This window comes from Fringilla coelebs (genome assembly GCF_963513975.1).
Source record: "Fringilla coelebs genome assembly, chromosome: 8".
Classification (NCBI taxonomy): Eukaryota; Metazoa; Chordata; class Aves; order Passeriformes; family Fringillidae; genus Fringilla; species Fringilla coelebs.
The window spans coordinates 28819208-28845189 of record NC_140066.1 but is presented as its reverse complement, the minus strand read 5'-3'; the positions used below and the strand labels follow the sequence as shown (position 1 = coordinate 28845189).

Below are 25982 nucleotides of genomic sequence, written 5' to 3'. Positions count from 1 at the left end.
CCCTACTTCTTTTCAGATAAAATACAAGAAAGATCTTTCCAAGATGAAAGGTGCAGCTCACTTTCACTCCCTAACAGCTGAAGACAACTTGGTCCTTAAACAAGCCCAAAGTGTTAACAAGCTTGTCAGTGAGGTAAGGGCTTGAATCGATCTCTTAACAAGTTTGGGAGCAGCTCATACAAACACCTGTGTTTGATGAGTAAGGACTGCAAGTTTAAAAAAAAAAGCTGTTGTTCTTACTGCAGTGTACATAACAAAAATCATCTGTGTGTAGCACAGCAACTGGAGAGAAAAGCTCAAGGACAGATCTTTAGGTGCAGCCTTCTGGCCCTTCCAATCATCTCTGTGAAAGTGTGGGAAATTAACCCCAGGAGAGTGGTTCTGGTTCTGACCATGTGAAGAATTGAAACCTGAAAAAAACCCATCCCAAACCTGAATTGTGCTTTTAATATGATATTAAGATATAAAGCTTTAGGATGAATTTGTGTGTACCTTAGAGGGTCTCAGAGAGTATTCTAATAATCAAAAAATAAGAACAGAGACAAAACTTAAACCATTCTGGTTATGCAGATTTCTGTTTTCTTCCATCCTGTGAAAGACTGTGAGTCACTGATAATTGATTCTTTTTCTGCTTGATAAGGGAAGATTGCAAGAGAATTCTCAGTGGATTCTGAATTATTAATTTATTTATAGTGTCATATCAGGTATAAAACTATTAATAAATGTGAGTTTCTAGAACTTCCCCATGGCACTTTAAAAACTTATACTCTTGAGATGTCAAAGTATAAAACCTTCAATAATGAAAAACCCCTGGAAGTAGGGCTGGAAGGGGCCTCCTGGGCCAATGATTCCTGGTTCCTGCTGCTTCAACACAGCACTGTATAATCCTCCTATTCCAATTTCTAGCCTACATTTCTTCCTGTCCACTTTATTACCACTGTGTTTTGTGCTAGTGTTGCCCTTTAGTTTAAAAAGTTCTTCTCCCTGCATGGTTACTTTCCTGAGAGGTTTACAAATATATCATTTTCTTCTCTCTGCCTTTGATTTCCTCAGCTAAGCAAGCTGAGTTCTTCTCATCTCTGTCTTTCACTGCAGCTGTTCCAGGCTCAGTTCCTTAAACAGGAATGACTGTGAGAGTACAAAAGCTCTTGCTGAGGTCTTGCTGCAATTTGGTACATGGCACATTTGTGCATGTTCATTTGCTGCATGCTCACCTTAGAATTTCTTTGTATATCATTGTTTTTGTTAATAGTTTCCCTCCTGTCACTGCCTTGTACAGTTTGCAGAGGATGAAATTGCATTTCTTTTGCCTACAAAATGAGAATTGAGTACATGAATATTCTCTTCATATTAATTTTCATTGTATGCCCTCTGATGAACACCATGTGTCAAAATCTCTGAGCAGTGGGTCCCCCTAATAAAAAGTGTCTGGAGGAACTTGACAGAGCAGATTAAGGTTTTACCATAGCTTCCCATTGTGCATTTTTGTCACTAAGGTGGAGTACAGGAAGGATCTTGGGAACAACAAAGGCTACAGCATGAACTACTGTGACACTCCACAATTCAAGAATATGAGCAAGATCTCAAAATTCACCAGTGATGTAAGTTTTCAGTACCTGGTGTGTGGCTTGCTTGCCCTGGTAGCTGCTGGAATCACAGGTCATCTGTGAGTGTGTGTTTCATATAAATGTGTGCTGGAAATGTGATGATAACTCATTTTAGCCTGTTTTTGTACAACACTTATCCTAGTGTGTCCTGATGTATAGCTGGGGCTCGTTTTATTTAGGATTATGAAAAGAACTATTATGGTATTTGGAAGGTACCCTTACCAGGTACTGCTGATCTAGAGAAATAGCCGAGTTGTTACTCTGGTCTGTCATAATTATTAATTATTTCATTGTGCATGTCTATCTCCTGGCTGGACAGGGAGGCAGAAGGCTTCACCAGAGTTCATGCCAGAGAGGAACTGTGTGAAAATAATCAGTGTTAATAGCTAAACCTTTGGTTTCTCATGAGATACAATTCTGTTTCATACTGCCTCTTACCATTCTCTAAAATCCCTGAGGAGTAAATATTTTGCCATTCAGTTCAGATGGTTGAATGATCAATTTTTCTTGTCAAATCCCCACTCTGGGACTGCTGAAAGATGCACCAAAACAACCTAATTTTGTTCATTTCTTAATGTAAAAATACTGTCTCCCTGGGACTTCGTTCTAGTATTTGTATCTGATGAAACACAGATGTATCTTCTTTATGTGGAATTTAAGTGGCATGAAGAGCAGGTAAATGATATCTGGTAGTAAAAGAAACTCACTGAGGGTTTTAACTTTAATTTTTCAAAATACCAAGGCTGCTGTGGACTAATGAGTTCCTGTATTGGAGCAGCATTAGTAGACCAGAGCTGTAAAAAATTGTCTCCCTGCTGTAAAATATGGAAACTCTTAAAAGCTGAAACTCTTCACTAGAAAAGCTGAATATATTTTCTCAGAGTATTTTTGTCTTTTCTTTTTTTTTTTCTTTTTTGTAACAGCTTAAATACAAAGAAACCTACCAGAATGAGATGAAAGGTCACTATGTGGGCGTTGGTATGGACAAGAGGATGCTCCATGCCATGAAAGTTGGCAGCTTGGCAAGCAATGTGAGTCCCTTTTAATCCCACTTGTGTGCTTGTGGCCTCCTTGTCTTTCAGTTTTTCCAGAATTAAGTTGATAGAAAACTTTAGATCATACAGTACTGGGGATCTGATGGATGGATATGTTGAGAAGAGGGGAAATTCTGGAAACCCTTTTGTACTGTTTTATGGCTCACTGTGTGGAAGAAGTTAAAATAAGAAATTTCAGTGATCTGGCAACATACTGAGATCCTTCAGTTTTCTTTGACATCAGTAGGATGCTGAAGGTTGTTTGCCACCACCCCCAGGGTCAGACCTTTGCTGGAAAAAACAGTCTTTAATGAAGATTTCTGGATTCCAATTTAATTTACTGGGTTAGTCAAGAAGCTATTTCATTACATACCATTCCTTCAAGTACATTATTTACAAATCTGTAAGAAGCTTGAGAACTAAGCAGAAAGATAAAAGAGATGTGTCATAGGTGGAAGTTAAGTTAATGCTCCCACTGTTGGCATTGGATTAATTGAGAAGCTGAAAAAGAATCAATTAGTGGCTAAACTATGCAAATAATTTCATTTTCTTTGTCACTCATGACACTGAACCTACTTTGTTTCTTGCATTTAATATTAATATTATTGTTTCTCCTTTCCTCTTGACTGATAATTATTCAAACAAATGACAGCTGAAAAAAAAAATAATGATTTTTTTTTTGTTCTCCTTGTGTTTCAGATAGCCTATAAGTCTGATTACAAACATGATGGTGTTGACTACAATTACCCAGCTACTCTCACTCCTTCATACCAGACAACAAGAAAGTTGGTCCCTTTGAAAGATGTAAATAATTTTATGTTTTTGTTTTTGGGGTTTTTTTTCCTCTGTGACTTGCATAGCTCATCATCTCCCTGTAGGAGAGATTGTGATAGATTGCATGTGTCAAATGATGATTTAATGACAGAAGCAAACAGCCACTGCTAACAAAGTTAAAGCAAAAAATACAGTGTCAAGAGGTCTCAGAGCAGTGGGAAGTGCTGTCCTGGCTGCTGTTGGTGTCAGTTCAGCACAGACTGTAGAGGGATGTGAAATCAGCACTGCTCCCTATCCCTGCTCTGTGCTGCAGAAGTCTCACCCCCCTGGGTAGCTCCAGCAGCAGCACCAAGCCCTGAAAGCACAGGGAGACTAAAAGAGCCCCTGTGAATGCTTTGTGAATTCCTGGGACTGGAATGGGCTGGACACAGAACCTTCCTGCAGCCCCTGACTGTGGGAAGGGAAGGTGTGATCCTTACACTTCTGACAGGCATGACAAGCTTGGCTGAGCTCCTCCACCACCAGCAACTCCCCCTGTGCCTCAGTCAGGAGCACAGACAGCAGGCACTGCTTGGGGAATCAGCGGAGGAGAGCAGCAGATCTGCAGGCATTTCTGACTTCCTAAGGCATGTGCACCCTGTCTTTACACTGGAATTGCAAAAAACCAGGAGCATTGTGCCTTAGAGAGGTCAGTAACATCATGTGAGATTTATCTGGGCATAAACACCTCTTCCAAGACAAGGATGGTAGCACAAAGAGCTAGAATTGGGAGCCCTGATGTCTCTGAGGAAATATTGGGTGTGCTTCAACTCTTAAGATGAGTTCTTGCCTCTGCAGCAGTAATTTCAGCTTTGCCTTTGTAAAATTCAGTGTTTGATTGCTTACTGTGTGAGAGAGCTGTGTTCTTTAAGAGTTCAAGGTAAGCACAAATTCATGTCCAAAATGTCAGAAACATCTCAGCAATTCCAGTGGCTCTGCAATTGATAGTCAGCATCAAGGTTTGAAGCACGTAATTCCACTGGCCACAGAGACTCAGCTGCACCAGTCCTGATCTAGGATTTTGCATTAGTCCCAGGACTGGTGCACTCCCAAATAACCAACGTGCTCACTCTGAACTCTTTTAGGAATACACCTCTCTCATACACTAAGCCATCGCAATTAGCAAAAAATACACAGTTTCAGTTAAAAAGAAATGATCCCTTTCCATGGAATTAAAATTCTCTCTGTCTCTGAGGAAGCAAATGCACTGTTTTAAGTACCTTAATCACTTTGGACCTGTGAGATAATTCAGGCCTTTTTTCCTAGCTTTTATCATTCTGGCAGAATGAGGAAGTTTATGTGAGGATATGGGAGATAAGCAGGTTTGCATTGAAATAGTTTCAGTAACTCAAAGTCTCCAGAAATATGCTCCACTTCACTGGAAAGAAGTGTTCTTAAGAAACTAGTTTTAAACAATGTGATTTGCAATGTTTGCAAAGTGGTGATTAACTACAGTGAATATTAATGAGGGCCTACAGAGAATAATAATTGTTTTGTAGTATAGCAATGAGTTCTTTTGCAGCAACAGGTTGGAAAGGAAGCATCATATGAGTTTTTTTATCATGCATAATTTGGGGCTTTAACATATTGATTTTATAAGTTATTGTTGTTGCTACCATATTAATGTGTTAGTAATTTAATGGGCTTCAGTCCTCTTGTTGGCTGACATTTAATGACTTTTTTTGTGCTATAAGTATGTATTTTTCTTTTCTCAACAGCCCCACAAAACTCTGACCAAACAGGGAAATTCTGTGGTTAATTTATTACATTAAAACTCAGTAAAGACCAAGTGTAAGAGAATTAATTTGCTCTACCCAGTGGTACAGTGGACAGAGCTCTTCACAGACAGTTACAATAATTCTTGTCTGATAAAGATAAAAATGGACTAAATGGTGGTTAAGAGAAGGAGTTTTATAGCAATGATTTGCAGCTGGTGCTGCACCTTTGTAAGAATTTGTGGGTTTGACAGGAAGGGATTATAAGTGAAGTAATTTTCAGAATGGGATAAAAACTGTGACGTCAGACAGGGAAACTTTCAGAGCACTAACTCAGCTCTCATCCAAGAGATCCTGGCATTTTTCCTCAGCTCTATTTATTATGGTTTAAGTAATATTTTATCCAGAGTATTAGTCAGCAAAACTTCACCTATTCAGTCTCTCATTTACCAGTCTGACCATTTCTTCCTTTACTAAATCTTTTTTAAAATTTTATTTTAAATTAGGTAAACTACAGGCAAAGCATAGACAAGCTGAAGTACAGCTCTGTGGCCAGCACTCCACAAATTGCTCAAGCCAAAATAAATGCACAGCAGCTCAGTGATGTAAGTTATCCCATCATTAGCCACTGTTGTTGATTAGAATGATAAGATAATTTAATTTCATAGCATTTGTAGCCTTATGTGTTTTATTCTTGATAGTCAGTCCTTCAGCAGATTCATAACCAAACCAAGAATTGAATGAAATCACTTTCAAAGATGTGGCAAGCATACCAGTAGATCTTATATTTGTCTCCACTTTTAAGATTTGTATCAGTGTGCTTTTTTAAGAAATTATTTTCTGTGTATTTTTTAAGGCAAGGTTTTAAATGATATCTTTTGTACTTAAAGATAATCAGTGGCTCTTTTATTTATAGAGTAAATTTCTACTTCCTACTGCTTAAGTAAAAGTTAGCCTTAAAGCCTTCATACTTGCATCACTAATTCCTATGAGTGTATTTATAATTTATGGCACCAATAACCTGAAATTTAACAGCAATCATTCAGTCTAATTGTTATATTTCTTTTAAGTTAGAAATAACTGAATTTCTTGCTGACCTTTTCAACATACACAGGTGAACTACCGAGCCCAGTATGAGAAAACAAAATCAAATTACACTCTACCTCAGGATGTACCACTGCTAGTGAAAGCCAAAGCCAATGCTGAGTTATACAGTGAGGTAAGTCAAACCCTGGGGAAATACTGACATTCATGATGCTGTTAATAGACTGAAATTCATGTAAAGATGATGACACACTTTCTGGAAGCATTTAGCATTTATCATTTGGCTTTGTACTAAACAACATGAAATATGGTGCTCAGAATAGACAGAGATCCAATTTCAAGGACAGTGAAACCTCTAGATTTTTTTTCCCAAAATGTTTTCTGATGGAATGAATTTCTTTAAATCAGTAAATCAGTATTCACTCCACAAAATTAACTGCTTCTGAGGTGAAATTTGTATGAAGAACCAACATTTGCACAGTTCTAGTAATTCGAAGTCCACTGAAGTCAATGGAAAGAAACTGTGACTTCAGCCAACTTGGTGTTGGGCTTGATAAAGAGCAGGATAAATATAAACATGCAAAAAGCCAAATCCAGAAACTGGGGCTTCCTGAAAACCTTCTACCTTCATTAGGTGCACGTAGACTATGGATGAAGGCATATTTGATCTTGCTTTAATGGAATTTCAAGTGGAATCTTGAAAAAGAGCTTAGAAAACTATGACTTAAAAAAATTCCACCAACTTTCAGAAGTTAAGGATGTGATTCTCATGCATTTCAGGGGTGTTTGTGAGACAGTGTGGCTCATGAGTGTGCTTTTGAAGACAATCTTGTGACCATGAGGGATGCTGCTCTGAGCTCTGCTTCACCCTGTGGGGTGGAACCAGCTGGGTTCCTTTTGAATGCTCTCTCATGTGAAGAACTGCACCTTCAGATTCAGTGTGTGGGACTTGACTGGTTACAGTTTGGGGAGGGGAAAGAAAAATGCTGAAATGAGTGGAGTGTTGTCAGGCACTAGCTGTTCTGCCTATGGATCAGCTCCTATAGATCTATACTATTTTCATAGGTAGGCATAACCAGAGGAAATTTTGAAAAACCCTCCCTCCTCCACATCTATCTGAAATTGTGAATTTTTGCTGAATGTTCTGGGACATCAAGTGTCTATGAACTCCAATAATAGAATTTTGACTCAATCCTAGACAATTAATTAGCTCAAAATGACAATGAACTGTGACTGAAGAAGGCCCCAGTTTGTGGACTGAGCATATTTATGCTTCTGTTTTTCTCTGAGTCATTTCCATGTTAGTTTGAAAATCCTGTGTGTTTGTGTTAGTGACATGTTGCTGTCTTTCCTTTCTCAGGTTAAGTACAAAGAAGGCTGGGAGAAGAGTAAGGGCAGGGGCTTTGAAATGAAACTGGATTCTCTGCCTTTACTTGCTGCCAAAGCTTCAAGGGATCTTGCCAGTGATGTATGTTACATTTAGTTACCTGGGAATTATTCTTTTTAATAAGTAGCTATAGCACAGGGAAATAAAACATAGTTCACTTCATCTGGATTTTTAAATCCTGCATTTGGCTGTCCATCTTTCTCAATGGCTAATGAGCAGTTGGAAACTTTCTCAGATTCTGTTGGGAAATTTCACTCTCCAAAAATTATTTTTTTTAAAATTGTGTGTACAGAGTGAAGCAAAATTAAATAATTAACTCATAGTGAAATTCAGTGTTTTGAATTGTTTATAGCCTCAAAAATAGTATAATCATCTACTACAAAGGGAATGCATATTTCTTTAGTCTGCTTCCTTAACATAAACACATGTATATAAAAAAAAGCCAAACAAAATCTTTCTAAACAACTTATATCAAAATTTTTCACCCATGGAGAGGGAGAAAAGGGAGATACTTTTTCTGCAGCTGAAAAATGTTCATCAGTGGTGGGGATTCTAAAATCCCACCTAATTGAAAAAATTAAGTCTTGAATTCCTTGCTTGGATTGATTTCTTATTTTTCTAAGAGACAGATAATTTAGCTAATCAGAAGAATTAAAGTTTATAAGCATGTTCACCTCAGAGGGCTGAGCCTTAAAGAATGAGGTTTAAGATCTCATAAATGAGACTAATCTTGCATCTTTGGAATTTCTGAGAAAATCTGGGAAATTTGAAGTGACAATGGGAGAATCAGACTCAGCTCTTCTAAATTTTGACCATCCAAATCACCAGTTAAAAATGTCTTGCTTATTTCATGGGTAATTGGAAATATTCTTAAATTTGCGCTGGTTTTTTTTTGACAGATTAAATATAAAGAAGAATATGAAAAGACAAAAGGAAAAACAACTGAAACCAAGGATTCAAGACTTTTGCACTCTCTGAAGGTGGCCAAGATGAGTAGTGAGGTAAATTATTTCTCTTACTCAAAAGGTGTTTTTTGTAATTACGAAACTTTCAGCAACGCTGTGTGATCTACCATTGTTACTGCTCTCACTGTAAGAATTTCTTGGAAGCATTTGACAAAATTGCTTTCCTTCACCATCTGTTAGTCTGCAATGATTGCACAGCAGGGGATTTTGGGCAATGGTGCCCTTATTTTGGGGCAGGAAAACAACATCCAGTTAAAACCTCAATGTGAATGAAATATCATCATATTAAAACCTCCATATAAACACTTCTACACAGAACTTTCAAGTCTGTAAGGCTATGTTTAAACATAAGATTTACTGTAATAGAGAAAATGTCTCTAGAATTTAGAAAATTTATCCTGGCATCTGTTTTGTCCCTCCTAGAACCTGATTTCTACATGTGTTTGGGGTTTTTTTGCCTAATCTGCATAAGGACCAAACAAGAGGGGTGACTTGAGACAGCTTTGTAATATCTGATACAGACAATCTATTTTCAATCCTGTGTCTAGGTTGCCTACAAAAAGGGTTTTGAGGAGAGCAAGGCCCATTTCCACCTGCCCATGGATATGATCAACCTGAGGCATGCCAAGAAGGCTCAGGCACTGGCCAGTGACCTGGATTACAGAACCAGACTCCATGAGTACACTGTGCTTCCAGAGGATATGAGGACCAAGTGGGCAAAGAAGGCCTATGATCTCCAGAGTGATGTAAGATGATGTTCTCCCAGCTTAACTGTTAAAAACAGCACAAGAGATTATCCCTTGTCCCATTTGATGGTAGTTCTTGTTTCTTATGAACATTGTCTGATTGTACTATGGTTTTTAAAAATGTTTTTGCAATGGCTTTGAATCTGGAACGGGTGCGCATGTTCACTTGCAAACATTATTCTCGTGTTCTCTGTGCCAATAAATGTAATTTTCCTCTGCAGCTCCAATATAGGGCAGATCTGACATGGATGAAAGGAGCTGGATGTATCACAGAAGGAAGTCTTAATATCCAACAAGCCAAAAAGGCAGGAGATTTAGTCAGTGAGGTAAGCAAAGTTCTCAGGCTTCTGTCTGTTGTTTGTTCAAAGGTTCATGCACACTTATTCCGTTACACTATGTGGAATAAGTATGGGATTCCTAACAAGGAATATCTGAGAAATGGAAAACTGATGGGCATAATTTAGTTATTCTATACTTTAGAAGATCCTGGGTTAAAGATTAAAATTATGTTTTCCCTTTATATAATTTTCAAACTAATCTGTGAGGTAGAAATCCCTGTATTTGTGCTTCCACCTCTTTTCGTTCTCCTGTCCATGTTGCAGATTCAGCATTGAATTTCCATTGAGTTTCATGTGCTGCATGAAGTACAAAAGGGCTCTAAGGAGCAGTATTGAAAAATAAGATATTTGTCAGACATAGTTTAAAATGTCCTTGCTCCTTGGCAAGTAGGGGCTGTGACTTGACTGGCAGCTTCAGCTTTTTCATTGCTTTTGCTTTATTAACTCATGGCTCTGTGCTGCCATTAACCTTATGGAAGTAAACTTCCTCAGCTTCTTAGCTATGGCTGAGCAGCCTCACTAGTGCTAGGAAAACTAGAGAACAGAAAGAAGGATAAATTAGGGGAAGTTTGACAAGAAGGATAAAATCCCACTTAGTTCTGGAAGGAGGAGCAGAAGCCTGGCGATCAGAGTCTCTGACACCTTGGGTCTCTGACATCCTCTCACTACTCCTATGAGGGGAAAGAAATACATCTTAGAAACAAAAGAAGAGCAGCAACTTCTGATCTGGTGTCTTGCAACTGACATCTGCTTCTGGGGTGTGCTGTAGTCATAATCACTTCCACAAATATTTAATCCATAATGATCTGCCTGTTCATCCCAGCGCTGGGCAAGTCCACGAGACGGCTGCCAGTCACCTGAACTGGAGACTGGTGGATCTTATTTTAGAGATCTCTACTGCCATACAAAGCCTGGTGTTTTGTCATTTCTTTGCAGGATGTCACTACATTGTGTTGCATGCAAGGTGACAAAACATGCTGTTTTTAATCTGCCGCCCTCCCTTCCAGGTTTCTGAAATAAAGCGATGAGCACCTCTTTGAAGTGCTGCATGCTTTTTTAACTTCTATTTTGTGTTCCCCTAGCAGAGACACAGTGTAAACTGATCTGTTCACCCATCAGTTCAAACAGAAGAATTTCTCTCCTGAAATGCCAGATAATGAAAAAAACTGCATTTACACCCTTTCTGGGTGGAATGCCCCACTTCATGACTGAACTGGTAGAATAAGAATGCAGTTAGAGGATACAAGTAGAGTTTGCTTGGTCTCCCCTGTCACATTGTGGTCTTGAAACAGAGTCCTGCACTTCCTTGTACCATCTCAAGGAAGGAAAGGATATTTAGCTTGCTCTCAAATGAGTGGTGCAAAAGGCTGAGGCAAAGACATTAATTTAAACCAGGCCTGTTCTAAAGCCTTATGAAGTCAAAGTTCATTCATTCACTTCAGTGTGTTTCAGATGTAAAACAAAATGTGAAATGGAATGAAACTATGGACAGTCTTATGGACCAAACTAAAAATATTAGTCACTATGCACATTTGTCCATTCAAATGGATTTTATATAAGTACTGGCACCAGAGGATGAACAAAGAACAAATTTTTTCCCATATCTGAGACTTGAGCATAGTGGAGGCCTCTCATAGCTGTTCATCCCAGAAAGGCTTGACTGCAATGTCTATGCCTAGCTCTGCTTTGAAAAGGGGAAGATTTTGAATTCAAGTTACTTTCAGGACTCTGAAACTGCTTGCTCTAATTTAATTATCATCTTAAAAATTTAAAAATATCTCAGTAACATATGTTCAGTGGCTTGAACCACCCATGCATGTGCTTGAGAAGTCTCTTGTAAGGAAATGAGATAGTAACACTGACTGTGTGGCTTATCAGCTTTATTGGGGCCTGATTTAAGTCATGTCCAGGTGGAAAACCACTCACTGGTTGGTGTGCAACCTAGGTCCTGTAAGATGTGTAGACAGCACATCTGGCACCAAAGTTATCCATGCCTGCAGTGCCAGCAGCAGTGCATTTGGCACACACTTGTGCACTGCCCTCCTCACCTCAAAATACCAGCAGTGGGTAGTACTTGGAAGCTTACCTTGTTGATTCCTGTGCTAAAACTGTCTTGGGAATTTACAGGGCACTTCTGGCTATATCACTCATGTATTTTTAAGTGATACTTTCTTTTTGGGGGAGGGCAAGTGCTGTACAAAATTTTGTGTAACTTGCTTTAATTTGCTGCAGAAAAAGTACAGGCAGAAGGCTGATGCTCTGAAGTTCACCAGTGTGGCTGACAGTTCTCAGATCAAGCACGCCAAGAAAAGCCAGGAACTTCAAAGTGATGTGAGTCCTTGACTGAATTTGTCTCTTTGCAAGCAGCTTAGGCATAATGTGGTCATTCCTGACACATATACACCAGTGTGGTGGTAAGAGAGCCCCCAGTCATGAAGCCTTTCAATATATAAAGTTTCTTCAGATCAATTCTAAGGGATTTTATTTGTTTATTTGATTAATTGTCTCCTTGAATTCTTTGAACTAGAACAACAGCAACAAAAATCAAGTACCATTGGGAGTCTCTTGTGTGCTTATCTCCTGTGTGCTGGACAAGCTGCCATTCTGTGTGTGCTGAAATCAGAAGAGTAACCATAGATTTTGAGCTTTATAGTAGGGACTTCTTTTTTCTGTAAGAAATGTAGGATGTAAGGATGTAAGAAATGTACTACTATGTGAATGGGGCCTATTTTCATAGTTTTTCAACAGCTCCTCCAAGAACCTCATGGGCTAAACCAGAGAAATTAATTTCTCTGCTGTTGTAGCTCTGGGATATAAAATGGGGATGATTTCTACTCAGATCATAAAAGGTCCTTGATGTTTTCATTCAAAGTTGTAATGTTAGTCCTCGCTAGAGTATTGTGTCAGCAATTACATTTAGGTCACAAATGTTCTCTGCAGATTCAATTGCTAGTGTTCTTCATTTCATGCCTAGAATTCTCTGTTTCTGTGTCCTATTAACAAGAAATAGCTGCAGTTTAACACTGGGTGAAATGTGTTCTTGCATTCATTTTGTATAGAATGTGAATTGCTGTCAGCTTTATACCTAGATAAGTAGCTAACTTTGGGAAATAAAGTATCCTGATATATGTGCTGTTTCACAGCTTCCTTGAAATTTAACCATGAGTAGTTTAGTCAACCTGACTCTGTTTTTAACTCCATATTTAACACAAAAGTTCAAGATGCTAAAGAATAACTTTCTGAAATAAGTTAACCCTTACAAATCCTTGGATATTTGGGGTGTTTTAACCACTATTCCTTCAACATTAAATGTGGAGTACTGCTTGTTGACCCTGCTTTGCTTTCTGTGGACAGGTTGCCTACAGGTCAGGGAAAGAGCAGTTTCTCCATCAGTACACCATCAGCAAGGATGACCCTGTCTTCATGCTGGCCAAAGCAAATGCTGCCAATATCAGTGAGGTACTGTGTGATTCCCTCACCCCTGTGATAGTTACAGCTGCTGGGAAATAATTGTTCTGTATGGAAAAGTTATGTTCTTTCTCAGAGGAGTTCCTCATGCTTTAGATACAAAAACTTGAAATTTAATTCCATGCTCCTATATAAATAGTGGTCACATCTGCTGTTCTGAAGACTTGCCACTTCTAGAGTTTGAAGCTGTGCATTTTTCACACACTTCCAGGTGAGTGGCACACTGACAGCTTCACTGGAACCAGGGAGATATTGGGGTTGCAGTAACCACAGTTACAGAATTTTTCAGGGAAGACACCAGGTTCTGATCTGTAGCCATACTGTTTCTGGGCACGGAGTGCAGGAGGGACTCATTACTTGAGAGCTTTCACTGTGACTATAGAAGAAATAGAAAGGATTGATAATAATAAAGAAACTGTGCTGTTGTCATCTCTTTAGAAACTCTACAGGAGTAGCTGGGAGAAGCAGAAGGAAAAAGGATTTGTGCTTCGTTTGGATGCTTTGTCATTCTTGACAGCTAAGGCAAAGAGGGATCTGGCAAGTGATGTGAGTATGGTCTCCATCAGCCTCCTTTTTCTGAGGACAGCTGACAGTCCAGGCTGCTGCTAGTGTTGGGGATGTGTCACATATGTCTCAGTGCCCTGAGCCACCCTCACTCGATTCATGCTAAGGAGCAATGGAGGACTTGTCTGGGTGATTGGCATTCTGTAATTAGTCAGAGGGGTTGCTCTGAGCAATTCAGAGCTTTTCCCCACATGCTGACTGTGTTTTCCTACTCTCATTTTGACCTGATGGTGAATTTTAGAACTCAAAATGAAGTGGAAATCTCCTGTGAAACATCATAACTTAATACATCTCTGCCTGGCCAGAAAATTCCTGAAAGAACCTTCTGACCTCTGTGCCTGAAAAATATTGTTTTTCCTAGAGAGAACCAAAAAAAAATATTTCTTACAGGTTTTTGTGAACATATTATTATCAAGAAAGGGCTTATTCTTTAGAGACACTAATTTCTAAGGCATTCCAGTTCTCTTTTGCAAATGATTTTGTATTGAGGACTCGGCATGCCACACCACTGGCAGACCATTGCTTTACTCCCAATAGAGCTTAAATCATTTACTCTTGATCTGTTTTCTTCTTCACAGGTTAAATATAAGGAGGGTTATGAGAAGATGAAGGGCAAGCTCATTGGAGTAAAAGCTGTGGAGGAAGATTCGCAGATGGCTCATTCCCTGCAGATGTCAAAGCTGCAGAGCGATCTGGAGTACAAGAAGGCCTTTGAGGGCACCAAGAGCCAGTTCCAGATCCCCATGGATATGGTTAACCTTGTTCATGCCAAAAAGGCTCAGAATCTGGCCACAGATATAGGATACAAGACCTCTCTCCATCAGTACACAGCCCTGCCCACCGACAGGAAAGTGGCATGGGCCAAGTGGGCCTATGGATTGCAAAGTGATGTAAGTCCAGCAGTTCCCCTGCTTCAACCCTCTCCCACCCTGCCCATTCTCAGCCTCACTCAGGGCTGGCTTTCTGCAGATGTTTATGCTTGAAATGCCATGACATCTTTATGCACCTCATTTTTCAGCTATTAAACAGTGAATATTAACAGTAAATATCAGCCACTTATTTCCCCAAGAGGTATATTTAAGTTATGCAGCGTTTCTGAGGAGGGTTACAACTCCATTTATGAGCATGGCTTCTTCAAAGCCTACTTCACATGCTAATAAAACACTAGGATCCCTATATGATGTACATTTATTTTTGTTTCCTAATGTGCAGGGAGGTTAAATATTGTATGGTGATAAAATTGGTGATAAAATTCCATATGGAGTCCACATGTAACCATCAGATGAACTGTCTGATACTGTAAACAGTTAAGTTAAACTTTCCATTCTGAGGTTGTGTCAGAACTTTTCGAGGAGACTGAGATAGAAATGTGTACAGGCCTTGCTGAGGTCTGGCTGCTGAAACCTTTGTGGCATCTTTGAGACCCCTGACTTACAGCCAAGCATTTGAAATGCAGTACTGCTCATAGGAGAGATTTTGTGAGGAAAGTGAGAACTGCTCCTGTGCTCCTCTTCCTTAAAGAAGGAAGGAAATGCATGGAAAAACAAACAAACCAAAATGCTTTCTCTCCAGAAAAACAAAAGAGTATGCTTTGGGAAATGCTAAGTGTCATTTTCTTTTTATTGCAAGTCATGGATGATCTTTTAAAGAGGGCTCCATATGCAATAAAACTGAAGTTAGAGTAAAAATTGCAAACAACAGTAAGGTGTAACCACTTTTTAAAATTACCTTGCAAGGCATATTGCACAAGTGCTGGTGAGTCCTTATACTTCTATTTCATTCTGTATATTTTTGCTTTCCTTACAACTGTGCAATAGTGAATAAAACAAAAGCAGGCACTAATTTGAGTTCATTGTTGTTCTGGAGCTGTCTGAATCCTTTAATGGCACTTTAAGTGTATGAACACCAACAATAGGACATTTTCTTTTCTTTGTCAGAACCGATACAGAGCAGATTTGAACTGGATGAAAGGAGCTGGATGGATAGCCACTGGGTCATTAAATGTGGAACAGGCTAAGAAGGCAGGAGAACTCATTAGTGAGGTGAGATTTCATGACAGCATGTAACAGAATTCGCTGCATAATGCGTGCAAAATGTCTGTATAAAATTAAAATAATTTCCACTCAAAGGGGAAAGAAAAAGGCATACCACATGAAAGCCCTCAAAACCCGGGATAGGACTGGTAATTAGAGGGAAACCAGATACCAAACACATGCCAGTAGGAGTCCATATAGCCTTTGCAAAAACAAAGTAGGTGACAAATGATATTATGAATAATAATGGCAATCAAACAGAGCTCAATTGCTACCCACTAGCCTACCTTTTTAATGAACCAAAACAGGAGAGATGATGAAAAGATGGAGCCATTGGACCCAGAACCTCCTTTTGTAACAGATACACATTTCCTTCTTGCTCATTTTTCATATATATTCATGCTAGCTATTGAAATTCATATAGATATCTCTGTCTATAGCTTTCTATCAGCCCAAGTAGTTTTCATCCTTATTTCTCCCTATAACCAATATCACTTACAGGACAAGTCAGACTCTAGAATACTCTGTGCCTGTCCCATAAGGCCTTCAAATGAAGGTCTGGTGGAAATGGTTAAAAGGTTCATAATATTCTGTTTCTGTTATTTCAGAGGTAATCCTGCTGGCCAAATCTGTTGCTATAAGAGGTTGAATCCTGTGATTTTTCAATAACTATGATGCAGGACTCGTGTGTCCATTCAGTCTGTGATGTCTCAGAAAAATACAGTCATCCTTTCACAACTGACTGATTGCTAACACTATTTTTTTCCCTCCATGTAATCATAATTAGATCCTCAGCTAGTGTCAAACAAGGTAGCTTTATAAAAGCTGCTGCAGTAATGCCAGCTGGTATAGTAGCTGTGAATCTGTATAGGTATTCCATTTGGGTTTCTGTAGTGAAAACTGCTGAGTGGAAATTTGACCCCCTAGGTTGTTAATCTCAGCCTTTTTGTGAGTACTAAGTAATGTTAGGTTCCTATGAGCCTTGTCCTTTCATACATACAGTGACTAGTCCTTCTAATTCTGATAAAAGACAATTGCCAGGATATAATCTCGAGCAATTTTTTGCAGAGATGTTCTGGTCAACTCTACTTTGTCTCCAAATTTGATTAAGACAAGGCATATACCACTTTTATTTCCTGTTAAACTCAGTAAGATTGCTCAGTTTTAAGATATTACTTTTGGAAACCAAAACATTACTTATCAGTTTATAATACTTTAAAGTGTTTGTGTGTTTTACATTGGTATTTTTAGTCTTCGAAGGGTCAAGATGTTGCTTCAAATAAAGTTCTGTGGGCCACAGCTCAGTTTAAAGAAAATGACAAGCCATGAGTTTATCTCAGGCATTTGGAAAATTTAGTATGTGCTATTTGGAGAAGTGGTAAAGGTACTGATGGATTTAAGACAACTCCTACAGTAAGAGAAGCTTTTTGTGACCTGGCCAAATGGAAAAACTGTCATTTTAGCACTGAACTTCCTACACCTTAATTACATATATATATAACAAGACCAAGAAGGTCTCAGAAGCTACTATGATTCCTTAACAGTGAGCAAAATGAATGTAATTATCTAGAAGATATTGCATAGCAATTAGGTACTGTGTCAAGGACTGCACAGATTTGCTGCAGGTTTAAGGAGGTAGCCTTAACACCTAACCAATAAGTTAAATAGTTATTAACACACTACAATTGTCTATCATTTCTTGCTTAAAGGAACTGGAAATTAAAAATACAATTGGTCATACTCTATTTGAAGTAATGTAGAAAAGATTTTAAAATCCTGAGTTCTGGAGTATTTAGGCAAGCAGAACCGGATTTTGGAATATTTTTCTTATATTTAAGGATTAATATTAATTGGCAAAAGGTTATTGTTGAATTGAAACAAATATTAATCTGAAAGTACCTAGGACATAAAGATGAGGAAAGAGGAATAATAATTATGTTCACAAATTCACTCTAATCTCCAGCAACCTATGATTTTTCTCTTTCAAATAGCATGAAAGAGCAGCACAAAATTCACAGCTTTGATCTTTTTCTGCTCAACAGAAGAAGTACCGTCAGCATCCATATGCTTTGAAGTTTACCAGTATTAAAGACACTCCTGAGATGATCCAGGCTAGAATTAGTTATAACCAGGCTGTGGATGTAAGTTATAATGTATATACATTATGATTATAAGAGTGGTATCCTCTTTGAACGACCTGATTGAAGCACTGGCTTTCTCTCTCTTTCTTTCTCTGAGATTATCCTTTGGAACCATGAAACTTCTGTATTCTGCTGTGGTGCATCCCACAAAGAGCATGTTTCTAACTTGGATTGGGAAGAGATCCCACAGAAGTGAATGGGATTTTCATACAGAAAGCACTTTCTGTCCCATTTATTTTCAGAAGTAAAATTTAGGAGTAAGACTGACCTTTGACCTTTAAAGAATTTTGGCCTTCTGATATTCATTAAGGAAGAACATGTTCGGGGTTCTTTCCCCTTTTCAAACAGATCTTTCAAATTTCAGTTTCTGCATATTCTTTGGAAACAAAACGTAAGGCAGCATGACAAGGAAGGAAAAATAAATTATTTCAAGCTGTCATCCTGCTGAGAGAGAAATCCAGGAGGGGAAACCTTAAAGGGAAGAATTGAGGCTGTTTGGTGTTTAAACATGTTTATTTTTAATAGAAGAGCGATTTAAAAATATTGTAGACTTAACTGGGATAATACAGAAGTGAATAATAAGCAAAAGTCACTCAAAAAAGACAAGTTTCAAACATGAGAGGATGTTTTATTTTGAAAATAGATATTTTTAAAGTGAAGGAGAAGATGAAAGACTTTGTGTAAAACACATGCTATTGTAATACTTTTGGTGTCTGTGCCTTTGGTTTAATTAATAAGATCCAAAAGGCTTACATCTCAGGCAGGATAAATAGAAGTAATTTTGTTTCACTGAGCCACAGTCAAAATCAGTCTGGTGCTCTACTTCTTCACACATGGAGTTCTCATTAATTTTCCTCTTATGGAGCTGCAATACAAGCGGGCCCAGCTGCTAAAAAAGTGTCAGACAGGTGAAATGGAGGAGTCCATTCTAATCTAGAGGGTCTCAAACTCTCCTGCAGAAATAATAGCCTGGGAAAGGCAAGTCAGGTGCTCCAGACAAGGGTCATATCTCAGGCCAAGGAAAGGTGTTTGTCTGTACCCATACAGAGTCCTAGTGTCAATGAAAGAAGAAAACTAGGCTAGCAAAGAAAAGTAATATAAAAAGAACTCTGCATAGCCACTGCAGGGGAAGTTCCAGTTCCAGTTAATTGCAGAGAACTCCTCTAACCTGTCTGCAGACATCTGAAAGTTATCTGCTCCTGGGCCAGCTCTGTGCTCCTCCTCCAAGGGTTGAAGTGAGTGGCACACTCGGACACCTCTTCTGTGATGGGATAAATCCCCTTCTGAGGTGTTGCAATCTCTTCCCATTGATTATTGAGCACCCTTTTGCAACTAACCCTGGAGATAAATTTGAAGTAATTACACAAATAATTACCATCCCATTTATCTGCTAAAATTGAACACCTTTGGAGAGGTGTTGGGGGGTCCTCAACTCCCTGTATTTCTGTGGCATTTCAAAGTGTTAGTGGGCTACTCATTGCTGCACACCCTTTAGTATTCTTCTCCCCACCCACATGTGTTAGAAGCGTTATCAAATTAATATTCAAATATCTGAATTTTCATATACATTGATTTACACACTCAAAACTTCAAGGAGCTCCTCTCTAGCATACTCTAGCTGATAAGTGTATCAGAGCCCAAATCCTTTTGAATCCATTTTGACTGATACAATTACCTGTATTTATTAATGCCTCTGCTGCTTTTCTGTAGTGTTTGCTTTCCACAAACTTAATTGTTAATGCTTTTGTTTGAACTAATGATTGAACATGTAGAGAGTACTTGCTACTGAAATTCATCTCTGTTTGCAGAGGCTGTACAAGGAGCACGGAGAGAGTATAAAGCATCAGTATACACCAACAACAGATCTTCCTGAAATCCTGCAGGCCAAATTAAATGCTATGAATATTAGTGAGGTATAAACCTTATCTTTAATATTTTAAAGGAAAGTGGAAATGTTGATAGTGCTTCACTGTTTGTCCTAAATAGGAAATTATACTAGATTTCTTTCATTACCACTGTATATGATCATTCTATGGTTTACATACTTCTGAAGTAATGTGGGAAATCAAACTTCTTATCCAACTTAACCTACATTAGAAAGATTAAGAATGATCAAATAAATAGTCTTTTCTAGTGGACATCTGTCTTGCAATAATTCCTGTTGTACATTGATAGTTTCATTTGTGTTTGCCCTCTGCATTAGAATAGAATGAAATTCATCTGCTAACATTTCTAGGGTTTCAATAATGCTGCGATGCCAACCCTCCGAACAGCAACTCTTCTTTATTTCTGTTCCATGTTTCCTAGACTCGTTACAAGGAGTCCTGGAGAAGGATGAGAGATGGTGGCTACCAGCTGAAATTGGATGCCATCCCCTTCCAGGCAGCAAAGGCTTCGGGTGAAATCATAAGTGATGTACGTGAACCTAGTGCTGATACTGTCCAGTAGGACTTGTCAGTCATTTCAGACTCTATCTGCCCTGTTCAGTGACTTTTCATGGAAACAGCATGTCCAGCCAGCTCTGCATCTGGGACACATCTGGCCTCAGACTAGTTAGTGTTGGTTTGGAGGTGCAGCCACAGTGAGGTGTTGTTGGTAAATAAGCAAAGGCAGGTTTGTGAAAGCAAAGCTGAGCAGTTTACCTGCTGCAGTGACTGCACAGTCACAGGGATTGCAGTTGGGTGAGGTCTTCCTAGAACCCACTAAATCTTTATTCAGATTTATTATCATACTGAATATTGTCAGAACTGACTATCCTATGAAAGCCCTTTTATTCAGGTATTAACAGCTGGACTAATACTTCTCTTACTCCTCTCCACATTTCTCTTCCTTTTTAGCACAAATATAAGGAGGCCTTTCAGAAAATGAAAGGGCAGATGGCTGGCTCATGTGGCCTGGATGGTGACATTCGTATTGCTCACTCAGTCCGTGCAACATCTCTGCAGAGTGATGTAAGTGCAAGGAAGGAGATGGGGGCATTCCTGAATTTGTTCCCTAACTGGGAGTAGTTCCTCAAGGAAGATGCATTTAGCTGTGGACCAGCTGTGGAATAGCCTACTTATTTAAAACTTAGGGCTTTCTGTCCAACTTTCCAGATATATTAATATAATTGTGATATTCTTGCCATTCTTCTACGTTATTTAGAGTAACATTAATTTGACAGTAAAAGAAGCCTGTGTTCTAGCACACTTCTCTGCTTCATACCTCTGCTGCCTATCACAGAATATTTCACTCTGTGAAAGCATCACTCAGAAGCAAGTCAAATTGAGAATTAACACTGGTCTTTGTACAGAAGTAAATGCGATTACTTATTCAGTCTTGATTTTCAATTTATCATTTTTCTGAAAGACCAAAGGATGAATGAGTTAATGGAATTTCAAGTTGGACTTTTTTTGCTTGGGGAATGGTTCTCACCTAGTCTTGGCATGCTAAGAATGACATCATTTGTTGTTTGCTTACAAGAGTTGTAATTCTTCAGTGCATTTTGAAGACTGATCCAGAAAGCAGTGAAATATATGGGAGTGTGTTCATGGTTTTCAGAAGTGCTGGTCTGGTAGTGATGGCAGGCTTATACAAACAGCTAGTAGAAAGTGTTTGAAGAATTCATCCATCTGTCAGGTTACTCTAAGTTGTTTGATGACCCCAATAACTCTGGATGTTCATTATCCTGATGAACAGCCTGAACATCTCAAATTTGCATAATCTGATTGGGAAATGTCATGTGAAAAAAGTTCTTTGAAGATTTCTGCACCTTTCTTCTCTTGGACAGAGGCAAGAAGTGAAAAAAACTAACCCAGCGCTAAATATAAGTCAAGAATTATGAAACTAAACTGGCCAAATCAACGAATATTTTGACCTGAGGGTTTTTTCCTAATTCTAATATAAATAAGGTTACTTGCATGTTTTACTCAGGCAGTAGCTGCCTCTTTTTGTGGCCCTTTTAAAAAATGCAGTAAATTAGGACTTTTCTTGCAAATTTGCTTAATTTTATAGATTCAATATATCAAGTTTTAACAAATAAATAATCTCAGTTTAATATAATACAGATGGCTACTTTCTGATGAAGTATAGGCTGCCACATATTCTAATTATAATTATTGATCTTTCACAGTATGGTTAAACAAGTTAGGCAACTTGTTCTAAAAAGAATAATTTATACTGCAAAATGGAAGAAATACGAGGAACGTCTCTTCTGATCAAAACCTGAATTTTAATTACTTTGCTGTGATATCTATGTGATCTGTTTCTCACTTGATAGGTGAAATATAAGCAAGGTTTTGAGGACACGAAGTCTCACTTCCACCTGCCTCTGGACATGATGCCCTTGGTGCATGCCAGGAGGGCGCAGTCGCTGGTCAGGGAGCAGGAGTACCGGCAGCTGCTCCACCAGTACACGGCCCTGGCTGACGACGTGAGGCTGCGCTGCGCCCAGAACGCCCACAGGCTGCAGAGTGAGGTGACTGCAGAGTGTCACTGGGGTGCTTCCTCTTGGTTCTGGGGCAAAACAGTTCTGCTCCAACGTGTGACAGCTGGCAGCAAGTGTTTGAGCAGAGCTGAGGGATAAGCAATGGTGGTTCCCCCTTGATTACGTGGAGGAACGAGACATTTGTCTTACTGCGCAGTGGAACAATGTGTAGCAGAGATACTACTAGAGTATCTAGTAGAAACTAGAGAATAAAGTCTTGTAGAAACTAGAGGAACCAGAGATAAAGTCTAGTAGTCTTTGATGTTTGGGTAGAGAAGGGTTTGCAAGTGAGGATGATTGGACAGTTGGTAAAAATACCCTTTTTAAGGTCTTTCTAACAATGCAAACCCTTTACCAACTGGTATTTACAACTTGGTTTGGGTCTGGGTGAAATTTTGTGTGTACTTTCACAAGAAAGATTGGATTTGTAAGAGACTTGTAAGCTCTGGCCCAAGACACATCCACTGAAATTTTAAGGATGAGCTTAACTCCCTATATAGTCTTGAGTAAAATTAACTAAATAATGCCTTACAAATCTGTAGGCAGAGACTTGAGCAAAGGGCTTGTCATAGATCACATTGCCCCTGCAGACCTCAGGAGGGGCTGTATCTTAAAAATATACCTGGCCTCAAAATACTACTATATATTGCCTTAACACATCAACCAACAGACTTAGAGATGACAGGGTGTGTCCAAACCAGCGTAATCCTAATTTGGCTTGGAAATGCACATAATCAGAGATTCTGGGGCAGGTTTCCATCCATCCTACTCTTCATCCTTCTCATTATGAAATGAAATGATATTGTTGTGATGTATTTATCAGGAACCTATTGGTAACTTTTGAAAAATTAATATTTACAGGGAGTCACTGCTCAGTTTGGTGGTCTGGAAAATATTTTAAAGATGTGTTTGCAGTGGTTCAGGGCTATTTTTCCTTAGTGTTCCTTGCTTATATTATGACCATTCAGAACTGTTAAAAATCAAGGCTAGTTTGTCTGCAGTTTCTCTTACTTAAAAGAGAAAGAAAAAAACATATTTTTTAATGTTTTTATAAACTGGTCTTATTTTACGTATATTTATAAATCAATAATATCTACCTGTGATTTATGTATTATATGTGAAGAAAATTCATGTACCTAAAAAAGGTTTTTTCACGGTTAGAAATAGAAGACAGAAGTTGAAGCAGCATTTGGTGTTCATGAGGCTCAGTAGTCCTCAGAATCTTGCATCTGTGCTGTAGATCTGCCAGGGCTGTATTCACACAGACACATTCATAAGCACAAGATCTTAGGGCAATGTGTACAAACTCTCTGTGCTAGATACTAATTTTAATGGAGTCATTGCAGATTTTTGGGTGAATAAATATAGGGCATCTCAAATGCAAACTCGTAATTACTTCTGCTTGGTTTTCCTTAGAATTTATATCGCTCTGACATGAACTTTATGCGAGGTGTTGGATGTATTACCCCAGGGGCCCTGGAGATTGAAGGGAAGAAGAAAGCTTCTGAACTCATCAGCGAGGTAACAAAAGAGGGGTTTGATTTCTCCACTACGAACAAGACTTTGCCAGATGTCTTTCTATTAGACTGGGCTGGCAAAGTGACTCACTGGATAATGCCAGACTCCCTCCCCTTGTGTTTGATCATTCCGCCCGTGTCCTAACTGCAGATGGGTGAACCTGATGGAGTTTTAGGCTTTGCAAACTTTGCTAACTTATTTTGCAAGTCTTTTCTCCTGTGTTTCAGACCCAGGAGGTATTTATTTTATGTTATTTAGGAATTTAAATGGGCTTTTTCAACTAGAAGTAAAGCTGTGCCTATCTGTTATAAATACCTTGTACTGTTTCTCCAAAATTAGAATGAGCTGTGCAGTGCCCAGAGTATTACAGGGTCCTCATCTCTACTCCTGTTTTACAGTCAGTCTGTTTTTCACCTGCTGCTTTTGTGTGCTGTTGTTTTTCTTCCTTTGTAACTGGACTTTTATTTCATCTGTCATGTTCTCTTCGTACAGTCTCTCAGAGTTTCAAATCCTTCATCTTTTACCTGTATTCACATAGATGTGAAGTGAGGAAAAGTAGGAGTTGTATTCTAAGGAACAACTGCCTGCATGCAGCGATCTTGCAGTTGTTTTGTTCACAATTCTAACATCAGACCACAGGCCAGGTGAAACCATTTTTTCTCACAAAAAAATCCAGTAGGTTTGTGCAGCTTCTTCTCTCTCTGGACTGGATTGCCTTTGCTGTAATTCCAGTACCCTGGGTTAATGACACCAAGGGATGAAATAATCTCATTACCGTTTTCAGCATATTCAGCACGGCAGCACTTTTCTTTCATGTCTTATTCCTTATTTACTTTTCATTTTCCCTGTGAAACTTGAATGCACCCAACTCAGAATAGCAAAAGGTAAATTAGTCTAAGGATCAATAGACAAATGGAGTTTCAAGCACAAGAAGTGGAATTCCACTAGAATTGGAAAAAAAATCCCTTATCTGACAAGGCAATTTACTTATTCTGCTCATTTTTCTTTGTGTGTGAACTCAGAGTAAATATCGTCAGCAGCCACATTCCTTCAAGTACACATCGGTGACAGACTCTCCTGGCCTCCTTCATGCAAAATTCAGCAATATGATTGCTAATGAGGTAGGCTCTCCTAACGTGAATCAGAAAATACGCTTTTCAAAATGCAGCAAGCTGGGGATGGAGAACTGGGAAAGAGACAACCCTGTTCTGAAAGCAAAATGCATCATCCAAAAAAGTGAAATCATCACTGGTTTATGCTTTTTTCATTGTTAGATCGCATTTTTTTCCCCCCAAGCATTTAATACCATTTTCAATTCAATCTCTTTCAAAAAGCTCACATAGTATCCAAACAACAGAGTTCCATTATCAAGTTTTTACATGAAACAGAGACTCAGAAATCAGGACTGTGGGGTGTTCTAGAGAGAGCTCATTTGCATAGTATGATCCATTTTTGAGGGCTTCTCAAAGGGCCTTTTCTTTTTTAGAAAAGAATCACTGTTCTAAATTCTGAAAAAACAAGACAAAATCTATAGAAAAATTATCAAAATCATAATAACTTGAAGAAAAAATATAACTTGAAGAAATAATAGCTTGAAGAAAAAATTCAAGCTAGAAAATATGCCCAGTCTACCAGGAATACTTGCCTTTTTATTTCACACTCATTCATGATGCCCTTGACATTCTTAGGTCTACTTTTGCCTTGCTGGGAATGTAACAATGCAAGGCTGAGAATGTAGTGGTTTGGCATCATCATATATTTATAAAAATTAGTGTAAAAGTCCTTTATGCCCAGCAAAAGCCCCACATCTTTATGGCCAGAAAAAAACTTTGCAATTTCAACGATATCCTCAGCTATTTTCAATGATGGCTGACTACAGTTGTCACCATCATGAACAACTTAAGTACTGCTGTTGTATTATTGAAACAGGAGAGAAAATTAATTTCAGTTGTCTCTTTGATCTCTTTGCTAGCGCCTGTATAAAGCAGCAGGAGAGGACAGTCGGCATCACTACACACCAACACTGGGTCTGCCAGAGTTTACACGGGCAAGAATAAATGCAGCCAACCTCAGTGATGTAAGAATTTATTCTGTATTTCTTACAACTTATTTCAGATGCAGGATGAATTGTGCAGTGGCAAGGA

The 25982-nt window shown here is 38.7% G+C and overlaps 1 protein-coding gene across 1 annotated transcript in view; it reads left to right on the top strand.

Annotated features, from left to right (window-relative positions):
* Nucleotides 1-25982, top strand: part of NRAP (nebulin related anchoring protein) — a 47633-nt gene that overhangs the window by 12854 nt on the left and 8797 nt on the right. The window contains exons 11-33 of the mRNA XM_084210616.1: nt 17-133; nt 1497-1601; nt 2531-2638; nt 3341-3445; nt 5676-5774; nt 6284-6388; nt 7574-7681; nt 8500-8601; nt 9114-9311; nt 9533-9637; nt 11882-11980; nt 13004-13108; nt 13556-13663; nt 14260-14571; nt 15619-15723; nt 17757-17855; nt 19664-19768; nt 20163-20270; nt 20693-20806; nt 22114-22311; nt 23737-23841; nt 24861-24959; nt 25811-25915. Of these exons, the coding sequence (XP_084066742.1) occupies nt 17-133; nt 1497-1601; nt 2531-2638; nt 3341-3445; nt 5676-5774; nt 6284-6388; nt 7574-7681; nt 8500-8601; nt 9114-9311; nt 9533-9637; nt 11882-11980; nt 13004-13108; nt 13556-13663; nt 14260-14571; nt 15619-15723; nt 17757-17855; nt 19664-19768; nt 20163-20270; nt 20693-20806; nt 22114-22311; nt 23737-23841; nt 24861-24959; nt 25811-25915 (2814 nt within the window). The remainder of the gene's footprint in view (nt 1-16; nt 134-1496; nt 1602-2530; nt 2639-3340; nt 3446-5675; nt 5775-6283; nt 6389-7573; nt 7682-8499; nt 8602-9113; nt 9312-9532; nt 9638-11881; nt 11981-13003; nt 13109-13555; nt 13664-14259; nt 14572-15618; nt 15724-17756; nt 17856-19663; nt 19769-20162; nt 20271-20692; nt 20807-22113; nt 22312-23736; nt 23842-24860; nt 24960-25810; nt 25916-25982) is intronic.